General features: G+C 47.8%; 13 protein-coding genes across 13 annotated transcripts; 9 read left to right on the top strand and 4 right to left on the bottom strand.

The window, feature by feature from the left end:
* Nucleotides 1-424: 424 nt before the first annotated feature.
* Nucleotides 425-646, bottom strand: TbgDal_X5150 (hypothetical protein, conserved; the record flags this gene model as incomplete). The annotated part of the gene is made up of 1 exon (XM_011779392.1): nt 425-646. The coding sequence occupies one exon, from the start codon at nt 644-646 to the stop codon at nt 425-427; it is 222 nt and encodes a 73-aa protein (XP_011777694.1).
* Nucleotides 647-1,593: 947 nt separating this feature from the next.
* Nucleotides 1,594-2,040, top strand: TbgDal_X5160 (hypothetical protein, unlikely; the record flags this gene model as incomplete). Its single annotated transcript, XM_011779393.1, has 1 exon — nt 1,594-2,040. One exon carries the CDS (start codon nt 1,594-1,596, stop codon nt 2,038-2,040), a length of 447 nt encoding a protein of 148 aa, XP_011777695.1.
* A 447-nt stretch (nt 2,041-2,487) lies between these two features.
* TbgDal_X5170 (hypothetical protein, conserved) lies at nt 2,488-3,651 on the bottom strand (the record flags this gene model as incomplete). The annotated part of the gene is made up of 1 exon (XM_011779394.1): nt 2,488-3,651. The coding sequence occupies one exon, from the start codon at nt 3,649-3,651 to the stop codon at nt 2,488-2,490; it is 1,164 nt and encodes a 387-aa protein (XP_011777696.1).
* Nucleotides 3,652-4,134: 483 nt separating this feature from the next.
* On the bottom strand, nt 4,135-11,754 carry TbgDal_X5180 (hypothetical protein, conserved; the record flags this gene model as incomplete). Its single annotated transcript, XM_011779395.1, has 1 exon — nt 4,135-11,754. The coding sequence occupies one exon, from the start codon at nt 11,752-11,754 to the stop codon at nt 4,135-4,137; it is 7,620 nt and encodes a 2,539-aa protein (XP_011777697.1).
* Nucleotides 11,755-13,255: 1,501 nt separating this feature from the next.
* Nucleotides 13,256-13,651, top strand: TbgDal_X5190 (hypothetical protein, unlikely; the record flags this gene model as incomplete). The annotated part of the gene is made up of 1 exon (XM_011779396.1): nt 13,256-13,651. One exon carries the CDS (start codon nt 13,256-13,258, stop codon nt 13,649-13,651), a length of 396 nt encoding a protein of 131 aa, XP_011777698.1.
* A 205-nt stretch (nt 13,652-13,856) lies between these two features.
* TbgDal_X5200 (hypothetical protein, conserved) lies at nt 13,857-14,600 on the bottom strand (the record flags this gene model as incomplete). The annotated part of the gene is made up of 1 exon (XM_011779397.1): nt 13,857-14,600. One exon carries the CDS (start codon nt 14,598-14,600, stop codon nt 13,857-13,859), a length of 744 nt encoding a protein of 247 aa, XP_011777699.1.
* A 3,217-nt stretch (nt 14,601-17,817) lies between these two features.
* TbgDal_X5210 (T. brucei spp.-specific protein) lies at nt 17,818-18,306 on the top strand (the record flags this gene model as incomplete). Its single annotated transcript, XM_011779398.1, has 1 exon — nt 17,818-18,306. The coding sequence occupies one exon, from the start codon at nt 17,818-17,820 to the stop codon at nt 18,304-18,306; it is 489 nt and encodes a 162-aa protein (XP_011777700.1).
* Nucleotides 18,307-19,091: 785 nt separating this feature from the next.
* TbgDal_X5220 (hypothetical protein, conserved) lies at nt 19,092-21,686 on the top strand (the record flags this gene model as incomplete). The annotated part of the gene is made up of 1 exon (XM_011779399.1): nt 19,092-21,686. One exon carries the CDS (start codon nt 19,092-19,094, stop codon nt 21,684-21,686), a length of 2,595 nt encoding a protein of 864 aa, XP_011777701.1.
* Nucleotides 21,687-22,041: 355 nt separating this feature from the next.
* On the top strand, nt 22,042-23,025 carry TbgDal_X5230 (hypothetical protein, conserved; the record flags this gene model as incomplete). The annotated part of the gene is made up of 1 exon (XM_011779400.1): nt 22,042-23,025. One exon carries the CDS (start codon nt 22,042-22,044, stop codon nt 23,023-23,025), a length of 984 nt encoding a protein of 327 aa, XP_011777702.1.
* A 452-nt stretch (nt 23,026-23,477) lies between these two features.
* TbgDal_X5240 (hypothetical protein, conserved) lies at nt 23,478-24,407 on the top strand (the record flags this gene model as incomplete). The annotated part of the gene is made up of 1 exon (XM_011779401.1): nt 23,478-24,407. One exon carries the CDS (start codon nt 23,478-23,480, stop codon nt 24,405-24,407), a length of 930 nt encoding a protein of 309 aa, XP_011777703.1.
* Nucleotides 24,408-24,683: 276 nt separating this feature from the next.
* Nucleotides 24,684-25,547, top strand: TbgDal_X5250 (hypothetical protein, conserved; the record flags this gene model as incomplete). The annotated part of the gene is made up of 1 exon (XM_011779402.1): nt 24,684-25,547. The coding sequence occupies one exon, from the start codon at nt 24,684-24,686 to the stop codon at nt 25,545-25,547; it is 864 nt and encodes a 287-aa protein (XP_011777704.1).
* A 226-nt stretch (nt 25,548-25,773) lies between these two features.
* Nucleotides 25,774-26,136, top strand: TbgDal_X5260 (hypothetical protein, conserved; the record flags this gene model as incomplete). The annotated part of the gene is made up of 1 exon (XM_011779403.1): nt 25,774-26,136. One exon carries the CDS (start codon nt 25,774-25,776, stop codon nt 26,134-26,136), a length of 363 nt encoding a protein of 120 aa, XP_011777705.1.
* A 268-nt stretch (nt 26,137-26,404) lies between these two features.
* Nucleotides 26,405-26,965, top strand: TbgDal_X5270 (ADP-ribosylation factor, putative; the record flags this gene model as incomplete). Its single annotated transcript, XM_011779404.1, has 1 exon — nt 26,405-26,965. One exon carries the CDS (start codon nt 26,405-26,407, stop codon nt 26,963-26,965), a length of 561 nt encoding a protein of 186 aa, XP_011777706.1.
* Between the last annotated feature and the right edge of the window lie 11 nt (nt 26,966-26,976).

Raw genomic sequence — 26,976 nt, forward strand, 5'->3', positions numbered from 1 at the left:
GCAGTAAGGCAATGCACACTGACCCCGCTGCTTCCCAGAACTCAGTCGTCCCTAAAAGAAAATACTACTATTTATTAGACAGTCGAGGTAAATACGAAAAATCGATCGTGGTGACGGGCAGCAGAGCGCAAAGAATATGCAGACAAGACACCGAGCTGTGACCCTTTAAGCCACATCGACACATCACTCAGGCACCGTTGACAAAAATAAAAAAAAACTAAACAAGCACAAATATGTAAATAACCGGATTCCACAACAAAAAAATCCAGAAAATACAAAGGAAGGGAAAACGACGACAACAAGCCTAAAAAAGAAGAGTGCTTTTGCGACACGGTGTTTTAGACCATTTCGGCCACCCGAGTTGGAGCAGGAGAAAAAGGAAGAAGCACTTCGAGCAGCAAACATTGCAATGTTATTCCCACCATCAATACACAAACAGCATTCGCACAGCCACAACAATGCAGCCTGTCGCAACCCACAAGGAGAGGCGGTCTCCGACAACACTGCACTTGTAAAGAAACTTACGGTGTAACTCTGTGTGATCACGATGAAACAAAGTAGGGCTGTACTGCCGCAAATATGTTGCCGTGCATATAATTAGAAGCAAGACATACGCGGCTGCCTCGATGTCGAAGAATACGCTCATGGAGTGACTCCCTTCAGGTGCAAAGGTGCTTTTATCTTTTTTTTTAGAGCACTGCAGACCTTGCTTCCCTTGCTACACGTACCACCACAGTGCTTCACACACACACACACACACACACACACACACACACACACACACGCGTGCGTTTGTATGTATGTTCTGTTGGTGCCAAATTAAAAATGGTGATTCTCAGGACAATGATTTCTTGCACCTCAGCTCCCGTAATGCGGTACACCTATCAAACAGTGATCGTCGCTCTGATAAAAGTGAGTTGCTCTCATGTACGAAGAAAGTGAAGATAAACAGGGAAGTGAATGAACATTTTCGGCTACTAGTAACAAAATTTATAATGACGGGGCCACCGCAGGATTACAGAATGAGTAATGCGGCCGTGACGCAGAACCCGATCCCGGGAAACAAGTGAAAAGATAAGGAAAACACTGCTACAGGTAAGTCGAATGGGGGAAAAAAATAGGGTTCCAAGCACACAACACATAAGCGTACCAAGGTCCCCCAGCGTAGATATGCAATCACGCTGCTTCTACATGAAGGAGATAAGCGCCACATCAACTTTCCACAGGGACACCCAACTCCGTGCACGCAACGCAAATTAGACACGGAAACGCTGCTGAAGATCATAATTTTGGTGCTATGAGAATCTGCTGGAGCAGGTTGATTGGTTGACGGCTTCAAGTCACTCAGCACCAGGACGGTCTGTTCGGAAAAAAAAAGGGGGGGAAGAAAAATCGGCGTTGTAGCATCGGGGCATCTCCAAAGTCGTAGCGAACGAGATACAGGGATCAGCTTCAACGTGACTGCTGCGAGTTTGCGTTATCCACCGAAACGGTTTGCCCTTCAAGACGCTGCTCTGTTCATAAAAATCACCCACAAAAAAACCCTGGTAAAGATAAGACCACTCAGCATATCCAAAGGAACAAGAAGAATGGATGAAAACCCTCTTACCCGTAGTGAATGGAACCACAGTGCTCTTCTTGTTTTACCAACTAAAGGCGTTACGCTGCGCAAACATACTCGCAGGTTTCACCTTCCCTCCCTCCCCTTCTCAGGTTGTACTCGCACAACACAAAGACACTTTACACCTCTCTTACTTGCATCTACCGACCTCTCATCTGCCAAACTCCTCCTCCATCTTATCAACAGCACACACCGTGTCCGATAAACTGCCGCCACCGTTTGCTCTCACGTACGCGCGACGAATGGAGTCATACTACGATTTACTGTATTCCCTAATTTTGGCACAAAATTTTTCAGCAATAACAAAACAACGGGAACCTCAGGTGAAGCTCTTAAAGATCTCCCAAATGGTGTTCGATCAGAAAAATGAACGCGCAGGCACACAGTGGATATTCCAAGCAAAAAAAAAACGGAAATAACGTGGAACATTCCACAGCAAAACGTCTTCTGATTAGCAAAATCCCTACGAAGAATAAACATCCATATGCACGGAAGGCACCCGCACTTGCAAGCAGACACAGGGAAAAACATTTTGCTCTCTTTGTTATTTATTTCAATAATAGAAGGTTAGAAGCTATCAAAAGAAAGTAAGCTACATGGGAAAACTTGGCGCCATCTCAATATCGTTCCCATACTTTGTATTGCAGTGATGACTGCTGCTGCAACGAAAAAAAAAAAGGTACTCCTTGAACTGTTGGGTCGACGTTGTTATATTGGTGGGAAAGACGCTTGTAAAATGAATGCGTCTAATCAGCTGCCCACACTCAGGCTTTTATCCTACAGTACCACCGCAAAGGACACAGGCACATCGTCCCTGCTAACGCAAGGATGGTGCGAGAAACGAAAGCAGTGACACATCCGGGTAATCACCGTTTTTTCAGTCGTGGGATTTCATAACGACATGTGGGACAGCAGTTGCTGCGTCTGAGCCACGGTATTATGCAACTGTGGTGAGACACATGCCCACATGCAATCTCATGAACTTCTGCTCCGTCAACGAGTTGTTCAAGACATACGGGGCACTTTTCTGCATTGTCAGGGTTTGCATTACCGCGCCTTGTAGCCCCCGACCTCTTGGCCGCATTATAAGTGGTGCGCTTCAACCCGCGTAGTTGAGCTTCGGGAAGCCCAGTCTTCTCCGCATTATCGTCAAGTCTTAGTAAGTTCTCATATGAAAAGTCATCAATCTCCCACCCACCACCTGCTCCGCGAGAGCCGTTACCGTTTCCACCTCTTGGATCACCTCTGCCCGTGCCTTCATCAGAGCTAGAAATGTAGAGAATGCGGCGGGGAACACCAGTAATGATATCAAAATCTGATCCACTTCTGTTGTTATTCCTTGTTCGCGTTGCGGGAGGCCCAGACCATTCATCAACCTGCACTGCGACTTGTGGTCGCTGGCCATTCACAGACTGAGCCGCCACCATAACACGCCGTACTTGAACCCCGGAATTCGAACCTCTTTGAACTGAGCGCTGTTGAGTAACTGACGTTACCTCATTACCGTGTAAAACCCCCGCTGAAGCGGTCCCACCCATGGCATTCATTGCGTCGGAACGCCCCTCTGAAAAAAAATCATTGAACGCAGACACCATCGAGAGTTGAGCTTGGAGCATCTCGTTTGCTATCCCAGACAGTGCACTGAAAATATTTCCATCGGCGCGTACAAGTTGCTGCGATGTTTGTGGTCGCAACTGCGTATGGTGGCTATTGGGGTGAGAGCGGTTCAGTGAGCGCCTCTCCGATCCCTGCCTAACCTCACGCAGCTCCGGAACCCTCGTTGCTCTGCGGACATCAGGCGCACCGCTCCCGGGGGACGCTGTTGATTGAACCAGTCGACGCTCCGCAACTGTAGGGGCGCCCATGTCTTCCGGTAAGGGCCAATCCATCAGCATTGCCCGGCGAGGCGCCGCATTCCTAAGTGCAGCCCGTTCAATATTTCTCTGAGCAGTGATGTGTGGAGGAACCGCATTCTCCCAATCAACACCGTCGTCCATGTTACTGAAGTTTAAGCCCCTGAAAAAAGACATTTTGCTTATATTAGTCTCAGCTGTTGCTACTTTGGGTATTATCGCGTTTCTACTGTTATCCTTTTAACCAAAGAATACGCAAAGGGTGGTGTAATGTTAAGAAGTTAAATGATACGAGAATGGTGACGAGTGTCTCTTACCAAGGCAAGCGTATATTCGGACTGAAGGGGTGACAGCACAAGCTTTTCAAGCATCATATAAATTTACTTTGTTGGTGGTGCCGTCACCAATAGCCGCCACCACACGGCGGCATAGTGGGGAGATTGGTCAAAACATATACACACAGCAGGGGAACAATACTGCGTCGACAACAAATAACAGCGAAAGGGACTACTGAAACGGGGGTAACGCATGACACTACCAGCGGGGACCAAAGCAGCGCGATTCCAAATAAAAACCTGCAACACATAAGAGACCAGGAAAAGATGCAAATACAGCACACACCTCGACTCTTGCAGGTGTTCTGTTCTACCGCCACACAACTTAAAATGACGGGGCCCTTGGAAGTGGAGGTGGTAAATCACTGTCTAGTAAAGGAAGCGGCTGTACACAGCGGCGGTCTTCAGTTTCATGGACGTCACCAGAGTCTTTCTGCTGGGATTCAGAGTACGGCCAGGTGTCACCCTCCTGCACACTGCTTACGTCCTTAAAACGTTGTCTAAGTTCTTGAACCTCAGCCCGGTACCTCTCCGCAGTTAATTCAGCAGCTTGTAACCTTTTCTGCAATCTCGCCTGTTGCTCCGACATGGCACTTCCTCCCATGGAAGAATCTAAGAGACGCCTCGACAACTTCTCGGATTGCTCGAGAAGCTGCTTTTCTCTGGATCGGAGCTCCCTTAGTTCACGCACAAGGTCCATATGTTTGGCTACGCTAACAGTTTTCGACTTCAGGACAGAATTCTCCTGTTGAAGGCGCTCTACTACAACTTTCATATTCTCCACCAAAGTCTCAAGTGCCTCCACGCGACCACGCTCTTTATGCGCCCCTCCAACCCTCATATTAATGGAATCTGCCTTGAGGACGTCATCGAGGTGGCGTTCAAGGCGTGACACCTTCAGTTGCAAAGCCTCCCGCTCAAATCGAAGGTCGAGAATAATACCATTCTTCTCCAGCAGCTCCCGTTCAAGGGAATTTTGATCACTGGGCTTCATACTAGTTAACACGTTGAGCGCCGGCGCAGTAACGGCTGTTGTCGGTATTACCTGATAACGATTTAGTTCAACTGTCAAGCGTTGATTTTCAGCTATTAGCTCCGCAACACGTTGTTCTAAACTACGGAACCTCACCTCGTTCTCGACTCTTAGCTCCCTCTGCAGAGACTCAATCACTGCTTCCAGCTTCAACACGGCACGCTTACTGGCACGCACGCCCGCTGGAGAGGTGGGCTGAATACAGTCAGGGGTGTTAACTTGTCGTCTGCGCAGTTCCTCGAGCTCCTTCTTATAGAAGTCAATCTGTTGCGCTGCATCGTCAAGGCTATCCAGGCGACTCTTTAACATCTCCACTTGACGTTGCAACTCCTCATTCTCCTTAATTTTGGCTTCCATTTGCTGGATGAGCTGTGTGTTTGATCCTGCTGCTGCCTGTAACAGTGGAGAAACAAGAGCAGAGGGGTTGGAGAAGTGACCTTTTTCCACTCCGGATGGCCGGTGGTGCCTCTTCCCCCTTTCATCGAGGGATTGGTGAAGAATGGCGGTCTCCCGAACCGCACCGAGTTCCCGAGTCTCGAGTTCCTTCCTGGTGCTGAGCAATTGAGAGCGAAGGGTTTTATTGATGTCACGTTCACCGCGAAGCTGCTCGCTGACATCTTTTAAGTCACGGGCCTGGCGACTCACTAACGCGCGCAGCGACGATATTTCGTTCAGATTGTCTCGCTGTGCTCCCTCAACCTCACTGCGCGCAACGGCTGCCACCTGGGATTGGTCAATGACGTGAGATCCTACAACAGGAGTTGCACTACAATTAGTGGAGTCGGCTAAGGCTGGATGAAGTAGAGGCTCCCTTGGAGACTTCATAACTTCCAAAGGTCGCCCTTCCAAGTAGCCTCGTTGGCATAACTCCTGACCCTCACGTCGTTGCTGTTGCACTTTCCACGGCCCCTCGGCAAGAACCTCACCCTCCCCATTCTCCTGAACTGTCTGAAGAACCTGCGTTCCTCTCTCGTGTGAAGCCTGCATCCTCTTCGGTGACCGCCGTCCCTGCAACGACACCTTAGGGGGTTGTGCAGCTAGTTCCCGCTTCAGTCGCAAAATTTCATGCTCCTTCTCCTGGAGCTGAAGATGAAGTTCGTACGCCAGTTGCTGAACTTCCTCATGCTTCCTAAGAGTTTCTTCTTCACGACGAACCTTCTCCTCGAGTTCCTTCTGAATAGACTGTAACCGCAGGTTGACGCTCTTTAGATGCTCACTGGACTCTTGCTGAATGTTTCCCATCCGCTGTGCCAACGCCATCTCATGTTGGTGCTTACGGGAAATGCTATCACGTTCCTGCGCTTCGTCAACAAGTCTCTGCTTCAGCAGGTTTGTCGCTATGATGAGTTTTTCATTCTGCTCTTCCATATGGTGGATGTCCGCGTTCAATCTTTCGTTCATCGCAACAAGCCTTCGCGCCCTCTCCACGTCGTTCTGTTGCTTTATAATTTCTTCACGCAACGAGTCTAGTTGCTCTCGCCACTTATCGGTATCCGTCTGCAACCGCCGAGCTTCTCGTCTCTCTTCGTCCAACTTTTCTCGGGCTTCTGCAAGCTGTGTTTCTAGGAATGAGAGTTGAGCCCGCAGTTCAGTCTCTACCACACCTGACTTCGCTGCTTTTGCTGCTACAACACTTTTGAGAACACCTCCCTGTTCCACTGTAAGATTTCGTGCCTCGTACAACTGCTGGGCCAGCAAATCCCTTTCAGTGTGCGCCCGCTGCAATTCGTCGGTGAGGGCGAGCTCCCGCTGGCGTAAGTTTGCTATTACAACACTTTGGTCATCTATGATGTCAACAGCAGGTGTCGCACCTGATGGCGGCACCTGTGGCGTCCGGTGTGAGTGCTGCCTTTCCGCTTCAGTTGGGCATCCAGATACCGAAGGAAAATGCTGCTGTTGCCGTCGGGCATCCGCTACCTGGTCACTGAGTCGCGACTCTAACATTATGTTAGCAGTCCTCGCGTTTCTCAACTCCGCCCTAAGGCGAAGTACTTCTTTCGTGAGTACAGCGACGTGCTCAGACACCCCACTGGCTGGTTCCCCCGCATCGGGTAGTTGGGCGCCGTATTCGTACTGCTCAGCTGCACCGTTGATTGCCTCACGGAAACGTTCAACCATGGCGCTGTTTTCCTTGAAAAGTCGCTCATGCAAGCGTTCCATCCGCGTAGACTCTTCCACCTGGCACTCCAGGTATTTTCGGCGCTCTGCCTGCAGTTGTCCCTGCAACTGTTCAATGCACATGTCTTTGCTCTTCAGCATATCCTGTAAACACCTACTATGGTGCTCAGCAGCGCGATGTGACACCTCCGCTTGGGCTTCATGTGAACGAATTACACGCCTCTCGCGCTCTTCAGCCCGCTGCCGCTCATCATGCAACTGCTGCTGTACGTTCTGTAGCCGCTCGCGGAGTCTGCCGACCTCACCCTTTAGAGCATCATTCTCTGCAGTCACCTTCCGTGCTGCAATACCCTCCTCCTTCAACTGCTTTTTCAGAAGGTCACATTCATGCACTAGCACCCCTTGCTTTTCCATCACCTGATTGTACTCTCGAGCGGCCATATCAACAGCCTCGTGTTGATGTCGTTGACCGAAATCGCCCTGCTGGATGACGACAGCGGGGGATTCGGACTTACTGAAAACCGACTCTTTCAACTGTAAAAGATTTCTGAAAGCCTCCCCATCAGCGGCTGTAAGAGTGGTCCCGTTGAGCTCCAGGCGACTGATCTCCTCGGTTAGCTGCTGCACGTGCGTCTCCGCCCTTTTTAATTTCTGCTGGAGGAAACTACAATCCTCCCGCAACTCTACTATCTTCACATCTTTATCACGCACAGCGGACAAAGACGCCAGAAGCTTCGCATGAAGCGCATCCACACGCCCCTCCCCATCCTTAACTTTAAGGAGCTCCAGCTGCTGCTGCAACAGTGCTGCGGTGCCCCTTGCCTCTGCCAGCTGGGCCGCAAGCTCGCTCTGGATTGCCTGGGACCGTTCATTGTCAGTAATGGCATCCATAAGACGTTTGTGTAGTATTTCCGTACGATGGGGCGATAAGGCACCAGCAAAGCAGCGCTGTTCACTACGCACGTAGTCAACTACTGCCACCGTCTGCTCGACGTACTTCCTATATAAACGGAAGGCATTCAGTTTGTAGGTAGTCGCTTCGTTCACAGCAACCCTGAGATTCGCCTCCATGGCGTGAAGCTGCATCCGAGCCTGTTTGAGCTGAAGAACGGCCAACTCACTCTGACAACGAAGAGCTGAGTGTTGTCGGATAGCAGCTGAGACAAAGTCACTTAACCTCTGCGAATTCCCTGCATCGCGAACCAGTGAAAGCTCCTGCTTCGTAGCTTCCAACTCAATTTCAAGACGCTTACATTCCCCCTGCAAATCGAGTGAATAGTGAAGGACACCTAAATTAATGGACTTCAGCCTCGCAACCTCCCTCTCAAGTTGATAGATTTTACTTCCTTCCGACATGATTCCCCCTAGTTCTCGGTTATGCCCAATTGCTGCTCCCTCTTGTTGTTGCCTTTGTTCCTTTGCGACGCCGTTCTGCTGGTCTTGCGGGGTGCTGCAGACGGCCGGGACACCACTACCACTCGTACCAGTCCCGCTCCCAATTGAGTTATCTATATGTTCATGCAATAAGGCAAGCTCTCGTCGGGCGTCGCCAAGCTGAGCCTCTATGGTTGACACTTCTCGCTCTTTATCCTCACACCGTTTCATGTAGAGGTTGCACTTCTGCTGCCAAGTTGTGACCTCCGACTCCCAACGTGTAACCGACGAGATGGCACCTCCGCCAACAACGGGACCATCCTTAACTTCGTTGGCCTCACTTATGGTATCGCGCAACCTCCGCAGACACTCCAGCTCGACTCGCTGCTCCTCCAATTTCTCCTCTATTACAATTCTATGTGCCCTTTGATTCTGCACCTCCAGACGCAAAACTTTAAGCTCCTCGATATGTTCCATGTTACGGTACACTCTCTGCAGGTGAAGAAGGTAAGTACTATCCTCCCTGAAGAGTCTACCACGCAAAATTCCTCCCAACCTTTGCTGCATCTCGTCAATGACGTCATTCTCGATACACACACTACTCGAGGACCGGGGGAGAACAAATCCTGTAGAAGTGTTCTCAAGTGCCTCCTTTAGTGATTTAAAGACAGTGTTAACATACTCACGCATGGACCGCTCAGACTTCGAGGCCTCCCCGTGCATTTCCATAACACGACGCAGGCGCTGCAGGAGTTTGGTCTCGCGCTGCCTTAACAAGACAATCTTTTGAAGTAGTTCCCGAGTATTCACAGATTCCATACGCTGTATGGTGCCTTCCACATCCTTCAGAATGTTGGTACGCTCATTCAGTTTCTCTGTCAGTTCTCTATTCATTTCCTGCAGAGCAGCAACCTGGTTTCGGACGTCTTCCTGCTGAGAACTCGCCTCCGTGCACTTTTGCTTCATTTCCTCGTGTACGGCGTGCTGCTGGGAAAGTTGGTCCTTCATAACATCAACTGTGCTTTTCAAAGACGTGATGAGTTCGTCCTTCTTACGTAATTGATTCTCGAAGGTCCGTTTGAGGTAGTTTAGGGAACTGGAGTGGACAGGGGTGCCACAGTTACAACCCTCAGGAAAGGACGGTGGTGAGAAAGCACCCTCTGCGCTCGAAGGAATCCGGGGGGGGCCTAAGTTGTCTACTGCTCCTTCTTTGGTCTCCAGAATCTGCGGACTGTCTTCCACGGTGTCATCGAAGACCAGACCCTCAAAGAAGGCTGAGCGATACTTGTCACGCTCATCTAGAAGCATATCTCTTTCGGCTGTAGTTGCGGCGAGTTGCTCCCGTAGAGTTGTTTGTGTGGCTGCGTTGTCCTTAATAGTGAGCTCGGACTGCTCTAAAAGCTGGAGGGCACTCTGAAGCTGTTCCCTCAAGCGTAATGTGTCTGCAGCACCTTCGCCATTTTCATCTGCTACCCGATTCGCCGCAATAATATCGACACGGTCGCGTAAGCGCTGTAGGGCAGACGTTGCCTCTACTGAGGAACTGAAGTCGGTTTTCCCCGAGAGTTCACGCAAAACCTCTTCCATTCGTTGTTTCACAAAATCATTAAAGTGTTCCATCTCCTTCCGCCTCAATCGAAGCTCCTGAAAGTACTTCTCTTTGTAATTTTCCTCCCCAGCCTCCTCAACGATTACCCTACCGACCTTCATCTGACCTACAATTTTGTCTAGCTGCTTCAGTTGCTCGGGGTTGAGACCGAGTTCCAGTCGTAGCTTAGTGTCAAGCAGCGGCTGAAGGCGAACTCTGTCCATCCAATGCCGTCGTTCGCGTTCTAACCAATCAACTTCCTCCTTAAGTGTGATAACCTCCGCCTTTAGCATCTCCACTTCACTACAATATAAGGTGGACCTCGGTCGCAGACGCTCGATTTCCTCCTGCGTAACACCAACTCGGATGCACAGTTCCTGTAGCGCGGAAGAAAACGTCAGGGAGTCTGTCATCGCATTAAGCCTTTCCCGAAGTTGAGAATTTTCCTCACGAAGAAGCTCCAGAGTTCTGGTTGAAGTTTCAAGCTCACACCTGAGACGACGAAGTCCCTCATCGCCCCGTTCATAATTTTTGATAAGACGATTGATCCTGACAATTTCTTCCTCACGGGCTTCGGCTCGGAGCTCCATCTGTTGCAACTCCACTGAAAGACGGTCATTTTCCTGCTGAAGACGTTGAATGTCTGCCACGAGGATCTGCGTATCACGTTCCTCTATGCTTGCCTTCAAACGAAACGGCCCTGTCCCGGCAAGGTTAGAAGAGTTTCTAGCTGATGGTGAAGAGCGTTTGGCGGTACCACCACTCTGCATTACCCCAAACCCGAGACTGCTGTTCGACATCGGCAAATTTTTCCCCATGTCGTGGCGTTTGTCGTCATCTTCCCTTAGATGGCTTGGAGAGCGCTGCCGTTCTACTACAACCTGTGTTGCCCGACGGTCAATATCCCGTTGCTTGCGGCTAAGTTCTTCGGTTAGTATCTGGACTCGGTTACGCTCCTCATCCACAACCTCGTGGTGAAGCTTTTGTAACTCTGTCATATCCTTCAGAGCTTCCATCTCTCGCTGCTCACAAAGCTCCTCGGCACGGTTACGTAGCTGAATGAGATTATGGTTTTCCAACTGCAATTCACGCACTTTTTGGCGCAATCGTTTTAGCTCTGATTCATCGTCTTGTAGTCTGTCTACCTCCGAACGACGTGTCTCCCTCAACATTTCCTTTACGCTGTTGTGCTTTTCTATAACTCGCTTATGTTTGGCCACGAGATGCTTGTACTCCAATTGCAGTTTTGCATTTTCTTGCACAACGCTAGCTTTCTCACCCTCACAAAACTGGGCAGTGCGCCGAAGTTGCTCGTTCTCATCCTTGAGACGATCTAACTCTCTAGCGTGTTTCTCATATTTTTCTGTGATGTCCCTCACCCCATGCCCCCCACTCAATTCGACACCTCGTGGGGAACGCATACCACAGACGCCTGCCTGGTTTTCCCCGTGCCCAAACGCCACTTTAAAGTACTCGTTTTCCTTAAAGAGTTGCGTCACGCGGTTGCGACAAGCTTCATCAGTGTCACAAACAGTTTGGACCACGTGTTGAAGGAACCCGTTCTCTTGCTGAAAACGATCTTCATTGTCAAGATAAACCTTTGCCATAATACGCAATAAACGCATGATAGCAACCGCACACTGTCGATCGGCGAAGTGTTTATCATCCTTGTTCCAATAAACTTTTGAGACTCCCTCAGCGAACTGCCGTAAGCCCCGTGGGTTTACCACCTTTTCCCATTCATCGATTGGGAGCGACAATATGAATGACCAATCAACCTCAGGGTACGAAGCATAAGGGCTCTCAGCTGTTAAAGCCGACGAAGAATTCATAACTGAAAGGGGGAAAGCCTCCTATGTCCACAGCCCTCGCTCGCAACCAACCACCCGAGATGTAGGTATATGTTGTCGGGCGTGCAGGTGAATTCTACCCCACCCAACTTTCCAACTCCTATACAAGTCAGATGACGCGATACTGAGTAAGCTGGTCCAGAGATGGGAAAGAAGCCACACATATGCAATATGCTAACGCATACAGAAGACAAATGCATTTTTCAAAAAAAAAAAAATGCAATCAGACAATTTATGTGAACAGTCCTTTTCAGGGAAGCAAAAAAGTGACTAGAATGGAAACGTTATCGAAAAGAAACGAAAAGCCGAAGAGCACTCGGCAAACAAACACCTTCTGTATATGCATAATATGCGCAGGGGTAGACCTCACCGACTGAATTCACCCCCTTTACCGATATAATGTCAACTCAGATTCGGCTTCCAACAGGATACGAAACCTCCCTTAAAGTGTGCTGAAACCTTCATGACAGACGACGACACACACAAAAAAAAAAAAAGACATTCTACTTGTCATAATCAGGAAGCTTTGAAACTCCCCCGTCATACAACACCATTCTTCCTTCAATTAAGAACACGGTGCTATTGTTCAACGTAAACGACATCCTCCTATTCTACTTGAACGATACGATGACGCAGATTCCCAACACGCGTAGTCCACAAGCGTCAGTCACAGGAACGGCATAGGTTTAATCCAGCAAGTGCATACAAAAACACACTTAGCTTTACCATTTTGTATCTTGCATTGAATATAACCCTACAACAAAAGTTTTTCAAAATAGGGGGAAAATGCAAGTGTAAAAAAAATAAGTACAAAGACACGATAAAAGTAGCCTCAAATTTTTAAAAAAAAATAAACTCATGATCAGACGTGTTGCCATCGACATGCAGATATAGCAATATAGATATTTTTCTTTCCAGCACCTCTTACCACCTTTCTTGACAACGTTTATATCTTAGTAGCACCTTCAGTCTTTTGAATATAGCGTCACCCATTAAGAATAAACCACAGGAATAGTTCGTGGGAGACCGGCTCTTCACTGACGGTGGCAGCAAAAATCCTGCTACCCAAACGAGGAAGTAGATCACATATTAGTAAACGCAAGAGGCTCTATTGTTTAAAAACTGTTCCAAGCACAACAAGTTTGTACTACAAGTCAGACCTCTTCCCCCTCCCCCCGGAAAAGAAAAAAGAAAAAAGAAAAAGAACAACAGTAAGGGAAAAGAAAGAGGGAAAACTCAAACACATTACCCCCTTCACACGAACACGCACACAGAGACACGCAAAAAGGAGTCGCTTTCATCAGCCGGAAGAAGAAAGAAAGGGAACCTTCGTCACCATCCATTCCACGGTGATCCGGCATTTCCATTTTTAGAATGTATTACATATGGGTCCCCACCTTCCTGTGGATGGACGAAGCAAGCTAGGTCACCATAGACGTGAGACAAGGTAAAACACCTGCAGCGCTTGGCGTCAGCATTGAAAATGAAGTTCTGCACGCGATACGCACATTGCCATTACCTCTCCTTCTCTACGTTGCCTCTTTGGCAAGCTTACCCATGTGTGAATTTCAGCGCAAGCAAAGCCGTGCCACCCATCCGACAGTCTTTCTGGTCCTTTTTTTTTTTTTGCGTTGTTATTTACTTACCTCTAACTACCTCGTCTGGTTTACATCAAACAGTGCCGTCCTCCACTCTTTTTTATCTCCACCCTGCAAGTGTTGTTATCACGAACACGTCCTTTTCACTTCACGCTGTCCTCTTACTCTTGTTTTCTCTCTTTATACAGACCACGTCCTTTTTTTTTCTCTTACAGCCCCGCACAGAAAATGCCTCAGTGAAACCAGCAAGCAAAAAACAAGACAACCCCGACACCAACTAGCAACTTTCATAGCATCGCCTTTCCCCCTTCTTTCGTCCATAGAATGTTCACTTAGATAATATAAATTGTAGGAAGTTAATCAGTTTTAGATCGCGCAATCCCCTATAACACCATCTCCTTTCCGTATTTTATCATTCGTCCCCACATGTTGGAGGAGTATCACCCAATTCAAGTAATTGAATGCGCCCTCGCTCCGTCATATTTTTTAGCATTGCAATGACGCTAAGTCCCGATTGACGCGCACGTGCTCACCCGGTTTCCATACAGACGTGTCAAGTCTGTAAACGTCAATAAAATCACCCACGTCAGTTTGGATTGGACCATGCTTCAACATGTCACAAGAAGAAATGAATTGCGGAACGGTCATGCCGCTGTCGCAAAGTCTCCGAACGAGTTCCTGGAGGGCGTGGATGGTGTTGTCGGCACTTTCCCCTCCTTCATAGTCTTCCACAAGTATCCCATTCTGTTGATGGCCCCTAATACAATCAGGGGTGTTTTCGATTATCAGAACCATCTCAAGCGGCCTTCCAAGAACAGCTAAATCCTTCTGATAACCAGCACAGCCGGTAAACCATTTACTGTGTCGGTAGATGCAATGAGAAACAACCCTGTCCTTGTCGATGTTTCGAATAATCGCCTGAGCATATGCACGTAAACCTGCCGTCCAAACGACGACCTCCACACATTTTTCCTTGCACAACTGGAAGAACTCATCAAGCCCTGGCCTCGCGTAAAGAGGGCCTTCGCGAGCATAAACAAGAGTTTCATCCAAGTCCAATGCTAGGGTGAGTTTGCCGTTGTATCTGGGATCTTGATCAGGAAGCACCCATCTGCTGTTCATCTCTTGATTCATCGAGGGCGCACGTTGCCGAGTCCTTCGCAACGCTGCACATTGGTACTCCTGCTTAAATGAAGCACCACGAATTCTTTGGCGAGGGACAGTAGACATAGCCACAGATAACGTAATGAAATTGATAATCACTGGCACAGATAAGAAATTCCCAAGGGGAAACAGTACCCTCCTAACCTGCAAACACTGACAAGTGCTCTTTGTGTCGCTCACCTACTCTTCAATATCAAGTTAACATCAATAAAATATGTAACATACGAAGCGTCTGGACCGAATTTCAAATACATATATATATATATATATATATATATATATATTATCATTATTATAACAGTGTTAATTATGCCAGAAACACTGCATCCCTCGAAATTTTGCAACCGAGTAGCGGGGTTTTCAAGAACGAAAAATCTAATAACAGTTTCACACAAAAAAATCATAACAAAGTATCATACGAAACAATCAAGAAATAAAAGAAAACAACATTCATTTCGTTAAAGTTTGCTTTGGTGATTAATATATTAACAATGGAGTAAATGAAACTGTACATCGAAATAAACCCCACCATTTATGGGTGAACGATAAGTCTACCCATCAAAACATAATAACCAATGCCTCAGGGTTGGGTAAGTACAATATATACTTTCACACCTCCTCACCGGGGACTGAATGAACTAAACGATCGTTACTCCATCCCACCTTCACGTAACAGCCGAACGGAAATTCATCGGCATAAGCTAAAGCTGTTATTGCTAACGTGGAGCCTGCAGATAGCAAATCAACCGCTAAACCCCCAAAAAGATCACCGTCAGATAAGGCCTAACACAAGACCATACCATGCCTGCGGAGCACGTGTTCGAAAGTAGATGACAGCTACATTTTCTAAACCACCTGATATCTACATACATGACATCGTCCACATTCACATGCACGAAAAATGATCAGCGACAACACGGTCCCAACAGCGCGGAACCAAAGGCCCAAAGATGTCTAACAGGAAAAAAGGTTTATTACAGTCAAAAGGAGAAGCAAGACAAGACTGGTGAAAAAAAATAGGGCGTGACATCAATCCTACAAACGTATAAATATCGACGCGGCTCCTTTAAGCAATAAAAGGGTGGCTTCGGTGAAAATACACATCATTGTTTCGCCGGCCAAACATGCTAACTTAGCACGCACACGCGCTCATACACACATAGGCATGTCGGCCCAGTATAAACAAGCAGACATCGGTTGTTCCGGGTAAAATGTTTATAATCAAATAAAAAAATAAACGAAACATGGAAAAGAGGGTCCTGAGATAAAATTCGTCTCAACAAAGACCCATCCACCAAGCTCCCGAATGCACTATATAACAGAGCTACTCCAGTTACCGGCACGCGTGCTTACACGAATGTTACGTCCATCCTTTTGAGTAGTTACTCACGAAGAAGACACCTCCACAGCACCCAGCCTGGAAATAACGGGGTCAAGATAAATAGAGATGCTTAATTTTGAGTGGGCATGGGTATGATCACAAAAACAATCCGTTAGCGCATTTTCAAATAGCAAACGTCCGTAAGGGCGCAACGAAGCCGTTGGCAGCAGTCAACAGCACATATGCATTTACAAATCTCCGAAAATCGAGGAATTACATCAACTAGGCCCATTTTGACAGACACAGTGGACCACGCGCTTGGCCGCCAGCTAACAAACGAGCGATAGGCAGCATTCTTTTGACTTCCCATTCTTCCACCAGGGCCTCTGGCGGCGCCCGCCCACATGAAAGTTGGATGCCACGGCAACTATATCCTACGAGGTTGAACTCCCCGCAATGCAGCGAGTCTTGTAGGAGCGAACCCCCAGTAAGGTCCACGGTTCATAGAACAACTGCTCTCCCTACTCATTTGACATTCGTTCTACTCCGCCCACGTCAATGAACGACAAAAGATAGTCTCTGACATTGCTCAAATGACAAGAACAATTCTTTAGTGTTTTTTTCTGAGAACATACACCACGCTAAATTTTTCTTTTTAAGTGTTTCATACACGAACTTGCCACTTTTGGCGAAATAGTACAACGGAGCCTCAACGATGGTTCCACAAATTTTTTTTTTAAATGGGCAAAAAAAAATATCAACAAGATGACGGCCAAATACACGAAAATGAGTGAGCCGCTTCCACGGGCACAGACAAACAAGCTGCCAGAAAGGAACAGAAGTCAGCCGCCCAGCCGAACCTCCTCCACATCACCCAGACACTTTTTTGAGGCGGCTGCACTGCACGACCTAGAGTCCGCCCTGGTCTACAGTCGAAAGATGTACGGGGCAGCGCCAAACCCTTGCCAACATTAATGACTACTGAAATGCGGGGAAACCTTCCGGCCGGTACGAGAGCGTGTCCCCAGGAGATTATTCATAGGGACAAAGTGGACTTCTGCCTTTTTCAGGGAGACACGCACGAAGGTCAGAGGAAGCACCCTGTCAAACGACCATGGTCACCGGTTCATTGGTTCTGAGTGCCCCAAAACGAACAATTGCGACGGATCAGTGCCCGGTTGGGATGGAGTCGCCGCAGTTGAGATAGCTGAGACGGGTCAGGCTTTGGACGGCATGGTCGCTACGCAGTGCTTCCAAACAATCAGCAGCCAGTTGTGACATCTGTCTCCTTCCCCCAAGGTCCCGGAAATTCGTACGGAAAGTTTAGGGTGACTTACCGAGAACCAAGACACGGAAATAATCACAGCAGCGGCAAAACTTCACCACGCTGCCAGATATTCCCCCGTTCCGGGACATGCAGACAGCAAGCCGATAGCAGATTGATGACTAGAACAGGGCTTTGCGGTTGGCGGCAACGGGCCCCGAACCGGACTGAAATAAGTATAAGTCTGCGCCTTTCCCATGGAATTTATCCCCCTTTTTTTCCACTGCGAGACGACGGCGAGCCCAAATCGGGTGAACCCTGGACCGCGCTAACAACCAGATCATGTTCTGTTTAACGGTCAGGGGCGCTGTTAAAGAAAAGGATTGTGTATTATGAACGCCGAATGACCCCGTCCCCGCGGGTGTAGTGAAGGAGAAAAGCGAAATGGCAAATGCCCCTGAGCAAAGTGCGGTTGAGGCAAAGAAAAAGGGCTTTAAAGGGCAGCGAAGAATTGAAACAGACACTTCGATATCACTGCGTTTGCTATTCTCGTAGCGCTGGGAAAATCAATTCCAAAAGAGAGCTGTTGCGGCACGGCCTGACCACCAAACCTCACTTCCGTCGGAGGGAGAATAGGGCAGTGTGCAAAATCGGAGATGCGACGCCCGTCGCGTGGAGGAGGGCCTTAGCTTAAACAGATGAATAAGGATAAAGAGATGGAGGCTTCCACAATATTCGGATCAGGGAAGAGCAGTTGGGTGCTGAATCAGATCCCCGGGAGACCCCCGCCGGCTGCAGGCGCTAAGATTACCCGCGGTAACACGCTGAAAAAGCGGCTACCGGAACGAGTGTTGGTGAATATACATGAGAACCTTTTCAGGAAGATACCAGCAACTCTGCGAATCTTAATCCCCAGTGCCACGAGTTATCAACTTCGGTGGTGCGCAACCGCTATGCGGGAGGACGGTGGGGTGCTTCATAGGTGCGTCGGGACAAAAGCACACGGAGCTTGCTCTGTGACAGAGGCAATGGAGACGACCCCGGAACGATACGGTGTTCTCCCGCGGTTTCCACCCCTTTTCTTTCATATTAAAACTCCTGTGGCGGAAACCCCTGCGGGACCGAGGCCACAAAACTCGCTGCCTTTTTGCTGGGAACAAAACACAAGGAAACGGTTAGTGGCGTAAAGTTTCGGTCCACGGAGTCGGAAATGTCCGGAAAAAAAAAACGCACGCATAGGAGTCCAACCCTTGTGTGAGGAAGGTTCTGATTTGGGTGAAGTATCCACGGAATGCAAGAGCGAACCCTCCACGCTCATTGCTGGTTGTGGTGTTCTGCGGCGACATGCTGTCCAGCGCGTAATCCAGGCGAAAGACTTGCGAGTGTGAATACGATAGCACCGCGCAACGATTTTTCTCAACTTCATCTTCGTGAATTCGGTTGTGCTCTAAAGGAAATATCACATATTGCACTCTAGAGTATCGGAAGGGCCGCAGCGCGTCACGACCCAACGGGTGTGCTTAGTATCAGGGGGCGAACTAAGTGCAGCTGAGCCGTGCCTTGAAAAGTTAGTTCCCATACCTGGTTTAAAAACAGGAGTGTAAACATCCGCAGCGCGTTGTTTCGCTGTAGAGTATCGTGTGGGAGGTAGTTTAGCGACTTTGATTTGCCCTTTTTAAAAAACATTACGTTTAATATTTTCAAATCTACTTTTGGATACCGAATTGTTGTTTTTCATCACTCACCTAATGTGGCATGGGAGTAATTCTCATGATGTGACCCTACAAGGCGATCAAGATCTTTACAATAATAGCAATAATAATAATAATAGATTTTATGTGCCGTTATACTGTCATCCCTATCTCATTATCAACCGGTCTTGCGTTGATGTATGGTACAACGAACCTCGGAAGTTTCCCTATAGTTTAACTACCACTTGCGATTGATATCCTCATCTTATTCTGCTTTAGTCATGTCATCCAAGCAGGAGAGAATAGCCGATGCTATGAGGGAGCGCGTCACCCAACTAGAAAGGGAATTGAGGGAATGCCAGCAGCAGCTACAGGAGGCGTTGCAAAGAGGTGATGATATACAGTGCGCCAAGGAAGCGTTACAATGCGAAGCCCATGATATTGTGGATCAGTGGTCTAGAAAAACAGCAGAGTTGCAGACAAAACTCAACGAATGCTTATGTGAACTAAGTGAAGCTCGTCGTTTAATTGCACTTTCTGAGGATAGGAACACTGGACTGCAAAATCAGCTTCAACAGTTGGAGGCACACCATTTATCTCAGTTTCAAGAGTTAGAGAAATATGAAACACAAAACAAGGAACTTTCGGAGAAACTGGCTGCGACGGAAAGAAGTTTGTGTTTTGCCTCTCAGCAAGTAGGTGCCATGGAGGGGCGCGTCAACGAAATGGTTGCAGAAATCGAGCAGAAGAGTGAACAAATCACGTCACTTTCTCGAAAGGAGGACATGCTCGCGGAGGCGTTGTTGGAGCTTAAAAAAAGCAGGAAACAAGCAGAGACTATGTATAATGAGGGAAGGGAAAGAGTTTCCCTGCTTGACGATGAGCTTTCACGTGCCAAACGACTATTAGAGCGCACGAGAGATGCATTGCTTCTCACAGAGCAGGAGGTATTTTGCCGGTGTAAAATTATTGCTGATGAAGCAAACACTATGGTTGGGGCTCTATTTAATCAACTGCTTTCTGCGATTCACAGTAACGAGTCATATGGGGAAACCCTGAAAGAAGCTCAACATAATAGTGCCTCTCTGGCAGAAGAAAATGGGCTGCTTCTGCTGAAACTACAGGAAGCGGAACAGGATCTGTCCAAGCTGCGCGTCGAGCAAGGGCAAGAAACTGCAACGTGCCGAGAGCAAATACGGCTACTCGAACTAGACGTGAGGGAACTTCAGGATGCACGAATAAACTGGTCTCGTGAACTAGAAGCCGTGCAAAATGAACTAGGTAGATCCGAGACCAATCGCCACACTCTTGAGGAGTCGAAAATGAGCCTCAACGCGGAGCTAAAGATTGTTAAGGATTGTTATAGCACCCTGCTCGTGGAGCACGATGAACTAAAGGTATCAGTTCAGATGATGCGACGGGAGTCAGAAGCGGAGATTTCGCGGCTAGTGACAGAGAAGGCCAGCGCTATGAATAGTTACGAAATGAAATTGCAAGAGGTATGTATGAGAAACACAACCCTGAACCAAATTTTGAGATTCAAAGAGCATGAGATGTTGTGTCACAGAGAATCTAACGGACGTCAGTCCATTTTGGTCGAGAACTATCATGAGTTGGTGGGCCTGACGCAACTTTATATCAGTAAATGTGAATTCATTCACAGCAGAATGTATAATCAGGTTTTGGACAGCAGGGAAAAAATAGCATCTTTAACTCAAACTATAAGCGAGAAACAACTGGAAAACAGCAAGCTCGTTTCAATTGCTAGGGACTTGGAGGAGAAGGTTACTTCAGCTCAAAACGACGCTAAGATATTTCGATCGAAGGTAGTAGAACTATCTACTGCTCTCAACTCGAACAGAGAGGAAGCTGATAATCTCGTCAGTGAAAATAAGTGGCTTAGTGATCAAGTTTTCGGCATGCGTGAAGAACTACGTGACATTGATGTCTTATTCAACTGCACACTCAATGACATGCGAGAGCAAGGTGAAAATCAGCAAAGAGAACGTGAAAGGTTATCTGAAGAGGTTAATCGTTACGAAAAGCTTTTGCAAAAATCCCAGCAGAAAATAAGTAGATGCGAGGAACGATGTTCTGTTTTTGCTGCCGAAAAGGCCGCAATGTTGAAAACTTTGACGCTGGCAGAAGAGGAGCTTCTCACAGCAAAGTCAGAGTGTTCTCGTGCTCGCGAGCGCGAACAATTTTCTTTGAAAGAGAAGGGTATTCTTGAAAAGAAACTTTCGCAAATGAGAAGGGATTATGTTAGTTCAACAAATCAGGTCAAAGCGCTAATGGAAGAGTTGAGAACCCATGATGTTAAACAACAATTAATGAACTCGTCATCTCGCACAGAAGTGGAAGCAACGAAAACGAAACTGAATACATACATAGAATTGTATGAGAACGCTAACGTCCAAGTTGCGCAACTCACAAAATCTCTGCAGGAATCTCGAGATGCTTATGACAACTTACATGAGTCACACCAAAAAGCGAAGGTTGCGTTGGAGGATGCCAAGCAACGTTGTTGCCATGACGCGCAAGAAATACAAAAGGCATTGGAAGAACGCCAGCGCATAGCAAGTGAACGAGACACATTGGTGGAAAAGTACAACAAGGTTCATGATGTGCTCAAGTTAATAAAAAAAGAGAACTCTGGGACTATGGCTGAAGAAGTACGAAAACTATCCGATCTTTGTTCTCAGCAAGAAGTTGAACTACAAGAACTGCGTCACCAAAATGTGATACTAAAGCGTGGCATCGTGAAAGTGGCGGATGAAACTCACAATCCCGTAGAAAGGGGAAAGTTTGTAGAACGCCTCAACCTCGCCGAGGGTCCACTTCGTCGACCGAAGAAGCGTCCTGCAACAGATTCTTGAGTAGAAGTTGTATAAACTTTTTACTAGATACTACTGTACAAACATTGGGCGGGAAATGCCTTAGATTCATTTTTTAAAAAAAGAAAAGGTAAGGTAACTCGACGATGTGCTTCTCTTCTGTTTGTCCGTCCACATTAGATTGGGGCGTTTCTTTCTATGCGTCTCCGTGCATTTATATACGTGTGTCCCTGTGATGTAAACTACTTCTCCTGTCTTTGCTTGAATTTAGCAAAGATACTTCGGTTTTCCTTGCACAAGTTACCGGCGACTACACGGGTCAACGCGCATATCCGAGCACGGTGCGCCCCCAAGGGGCTCTTACGGTTGTCACCGTCCTATTTTTGATTTTGGTGGTATGGAAAGCAGATGCCTGAGTAGCGCTACGTACACCCAAAAATGTCTCGAGTTGGACCGCCTGATTCGCAACCATCTTATACAATGTCACATAGTCATCAAAGCACTGAAAACCCGACTTCATGATGCGGAGGAAGATGTAAAAAGGCTTAAGCACGATCGTTGCCTACTAATGACCAAACTGACGGAAGAAAAATCAAAGTGCGAAACTCTAAAGTCAGTACATGCCGACCTGGAAAAAGTCAGTGCAAACGAATTCCATCGCCAACAGAAGGCTATCCAGGAGAGGGAAAGGGAGCTTCAAGTGCGTACCAAACACTTAGACGTTAGGGCAAAAGAGTGTGAGCGGTGGGCGCATCACTTAAAAGGAATGGAGGACAATCTTTTTGCTCAGCAGATTCGGCTCGAGTCGATTAAAGCTTCGCTTGAAGGTGACATGGAACTGGTACATAGGTGGGTAGAGGGAGGTTACGGTCGTACCGAAAACTTAGGGAGGGAGTTGAGACACTTTCTTGAAAGATCCAACTCTCAGGCCTTGTGTACCAGGCATTGTAGGTGTGATGCCGACGCTGCCTTCTGCAACGAACGAGAGTGTTTTTACCTTGAGAAGGAGGAAACCCTGCAGCGGTTGTCTATCATGCAGCAGGAGTTATCTTTTGTAAATAAGATTATTTCTTCGCGAGTTTCGCACGTGCTGCTTGTCGAAGAGAATTTGATGGGAGTTCAAACATGGATCAACAGAAAGGACTTTCGAGACTCTGTGCCTATTAGAACTAAAGGTGAAGGACCCGTTTACTCCAAACTCACGGAAGGACAGCTAACAAACTCAAAAGGGTGGATGACAGGGGGGCAGTATGTGGAGTACCCCAATGCGTCAGAAAGCGTCAATTCTTTAGAGGTCGGTTTGTCGTTGAAAGCAGAAGAGTCTCATTTAGATAGATTGAAACAGTTTGAGAAACTTCTGACCATGTCCCTAGAAGAGTAATTTGTAGATATCCGTACTGTTCAAGTGATAAGTCAGAGATGCAGCATTATGTTTCACACTTTTTTGCGAGTTGTTTATTTTAGCCCTCTTTTCACATACAGCGGTCCACCTTCCCCCTGTGTGCCCACGGGAAGAACACTTTACCGTCGTTACCAATGGCTGCACTGCCATTTGTTCTGGACACGCACACATAGTTCTATTGATTACAAAATGCTTCCCCTCGTTTTAATTGTTGCGACACTCTGATTTTTTTGTCCGAATTCCTGGTGGGTTCGTCACCGGAAATTCAGTAAAAGAGACGTTTAAAAGATTTGTTGTCGAGTGCGTCTGTAATAGTACTCTCAACCACCTGATTGCTGGGTTGCAAGTGCCTAACCAAACGCGCTCTTCGTTTGTGTTTTGATCATCCCCTCTCTTTAATAATTGTGCAGCGCGCTACAGTAGCATTCACGATGTCGTACCGGCGAAAGGTCTCTTCGATTATACAGCTGAGTACCCTCCGGCAGCTGCAGCTCATGTGCAATGCCGAGGCCATGTCGTTACCCTTTCAAGTTCATAATGCTCAGGCGCTACTTGAGCAACTGAAGGTTTATCATCCGGCAAAGTATGAACAGTTCTCGAAGAATCCTACTACACAGGAATTTGTTCCAAGTAGGGTTATTTCCAATGCTGATGGCGGTAGCGTTACCAAAGGGGCACCGATTTTTACCCTGCCTTTGCCGAAGCACTTTATAAACCCTACCGATAGCGCAGAAGACATTATTCCACGCACCTTTTATCACTCATCAGTGGCGAGAGTAGTTGCCGACCCTGACGCGGAATGTTACCTACCCCGCTGTGGTTTGACAGGTCTATTTTTTTCTAGAGAGGAAGTCGTGGATAATCTTCAAGCCGCTGCTGCGGAGCTGCACTTTAGATCACCCTTCTGGATTCGAACTGACCACCCAGCACTCGGTGATTTTCTCACACTCAAGGATGACAGTGAGGCGATCTGCATAAGTCTGACGGCAGCTGTGATCAGTATAGAAGACGTGGAGCCCTTTCCCGTTGACCTGTTGCACCCTAAGCTCAAACAAGCCTTGGCTCTGGGTAAGCATGCTTTTTCCGAGCAGATACCTCCTGGCATGAACGCGCTATCGGGGTTTGTTACTAAAAATCCATTTGTACAAAGCTTACCTAACGGTGGTGTGTGGTTGTCACATAAACAAGTGCTACAACACAGCTTTCAAATTAAGAAGAAATCATCCGCCGGTGAGAGCCCCTTCGTTTTAGCAGAGATAGAGCAGTGGGAGCTTCACAATGCTGACCAGCTCTCCGTTCCAGGGAGATTGGCTCTTAATCACAACGCCAACAATTCGAAACGTACTTCAGTGTTTACGTAGTTTCAGCACGTTTATGCATCTCCTTGTGCTTGCGCACAGACAGCCAACCATCAGAAACCATAGAGTGCCGCATAGTGGCGGCAGCGACGATGTTATGCGTGGAGTGTCCGACTCCAACACGTTTTGTTGGTGCCGCGGGGATTTCCATGTAGTGGAAGTGAACAGCGCAGCGTATTTTCTGATTACTCTTCCCTCCGTCTATTTGATTTTCCAACAAACAATCGCCCCTTCCCATGTTTGACAAGCAGTGACATTAGGTCTTAAACATTTGCTGTAATGGACAGCTGTATCGTTGACGGCGCCTTGGGGTACATGGCCAGTGTTACAACCACAATTATTCTCTTCCCGTACCGTGATTATGTCAAAGCGTTTGACGCCAGGGCAGTACGGCGTGTTGACCCCGTTTCGTTTTGCGCAGCTCGGTATAGGGGAATGTTGTTCCAACCCTCACAACCACTGCTAATTGCGTTGCCGAGTGGCCTCCTGTACACAGGGTTCTTGCTTGGAAACGGATCTGTGTCGGGGGCGTTTTGTGGTGGAGCACTTCATGGATTGGGGAAAGTGGGGGTTCGCACCCTCGCCTACCGGTGGAATCTGTCGCATAGGCCCAAAGAAGTATCCTATAAGTCGGTTCTAAAGTGCTTGCAACAGAATGTGAAGCACTATGGGGCGTTGTCCTTTTTTTCGGGTGCCTCTGCGACCATCGTCATATCAACTGCTTGGCATGGTACGACCTTAGTTGCGTTGCAGCGCTGCGGAGAAAGAGGTTTTTTTGAGTCTTGGTGGGATGCTTTTCGCACACACTCCTTCCTAACATTTGTTACCTCACCGTTGCGTAACACATTTAGATCGGCGTTGTTCAGCCGGGAGCGATCCAGTGGCATTCATAACGCGTCAACCTTCTTGGCTGGAGAGGCAGCCATCCTCAAGGAAGCCAAGGGTGTATTCAGTAACATGCTCCGGACTGAGGGTGTCCGTTTTTTTGTAGGCGGGGTGCTGCGCTCAACGTTTAAGACGTCCCTTCCATTTGGTCTCACGTTCGCTACGTTTTCATTAATTGGTGGTTCCTTACCTCGTGGTGGGGAGGGCCGCGGAAATGATCACCGACGCCACCATGTGCCACATCGTCGATTTATCTGAGTTGGTTGTACAAGTGGTGTTTTTATTTCTCTCCGGGCACGGGCCTTTTTTTTTTTTTTTGCGCATTGGATTTTTACTATTAATTCAACGACTCTTCATTCCTCTAGTCCCTTCCCTGTGGTGGGGCTACTCGGGCTACTTCCTGTGTGATTTCCGTTTGCCATAGTTTCGTTCCCTCTTTGATTTCTTTTATGTAGTTTTTAGGCATTAATATTGATCCAAAGCGATGATGAGAAGCTCCCGGTTTCTGTTGGTCGTATGTAACAAGGCTCCCGCGAGACCTGGTCCCATGCTCTATGGATGGGGTCGCACCGAGCAAAAGAGGCGGCTTGAGTACGAGTCGGTGGAATCTAAGTACCACAAACGGGAGTTCAACAAGAACTGGGACCTTGCCGGCGTAGAGCAGAGGTATACGGACTTCATGGTTGTGCGGACGTACTTTTCTATTGGCTCCCGTTGGGGCACCTGGGTGTATAACATGCTTCAGTTTTACGTTCTCGCGTTTCTCCCCATATTTGCGTTCATGCACACGCTACACAAAAATGTAGAGTGGTACGACGAGCGCATCCGGCACGCAGCTTGGTGGTAAATGAGGAAAAAGCCCTCTATGTAGGAAATTAGGATCGGCGGCCGATGTTAGAAGGTAATGGGGTTACTCTATTAGGAACGACTTTTTTAGTTTTTATCGCACGCTAAAGGACGACAGTCGTTTTGTCTTATTGCTTACCCTCGTTTTGTTCCTTTTTTCTCCCTTTCGAGGAATGTCCATCCTTACCCCACTTCCAAATAGTTGGGTGTCGTTGTTTCGCCTCAAAATCTCCACCCCCTGATCTTTCTTAGGTGTAGTGCGAGGTAGTATGGGTTTACTATCGATCATCCGCAAAACGAAGCGGAAAGAGCGCGAGATGCGCATTCTGATGCTTGGATTAGACAACGCAGGGAAGACGACGTGTGTGAAGAAGTTTTGTGGTAAAGACACGAGTTCGATTAGTCCGACACTTGGGTTTCAAATCACCGCCTTCTCCCTAAATGGGTGCACATTGAACATATGGGATGTTGGTGGTCAGCAGTCACTCCGCAGTTACTGGCGAAATTACTTCGAGAGCACTGATGGGTTAATATGGGTGGTGGATAGCAACGACGTTGCTCGTTTGGATGACTGCAGGCGAGAACTCCACACACTATTACAGGAAGAACGGCTTGCCGGCGCTAGCCTGCTTATCCTTCTAAACAAGCAGGATCTATCAGGTGCCCTTCCTCCCGGAGAGATTGAACGACACCTTGGAATTGACATTATCCGCAAGGGAAAACGACACGTTTATCTGTGCGCGTGTAGTGCGAAGACAGGTGCTGGCCTGTTGCAGGGAATGGAGTGGATTGTACAGGATGTATCCAGTAGAATGTATTTTGCGGGGTAGGAATCCACAAA

This window comes from Trypanosoma brucei, chromosome 10 (genome assembly GCF_000210295.1).
Source record: "Trypanosoma brucei gambiense DAL972 chromosome 10, complete sequence".
Classification (NCBI taxonomy): domain Eukaryota; phylum Euglenozoa; class Kinetoplastea; order Trypanosomatida; family Trypanosomatidae; genus Trypanosoma; species Trypanosoma brucei.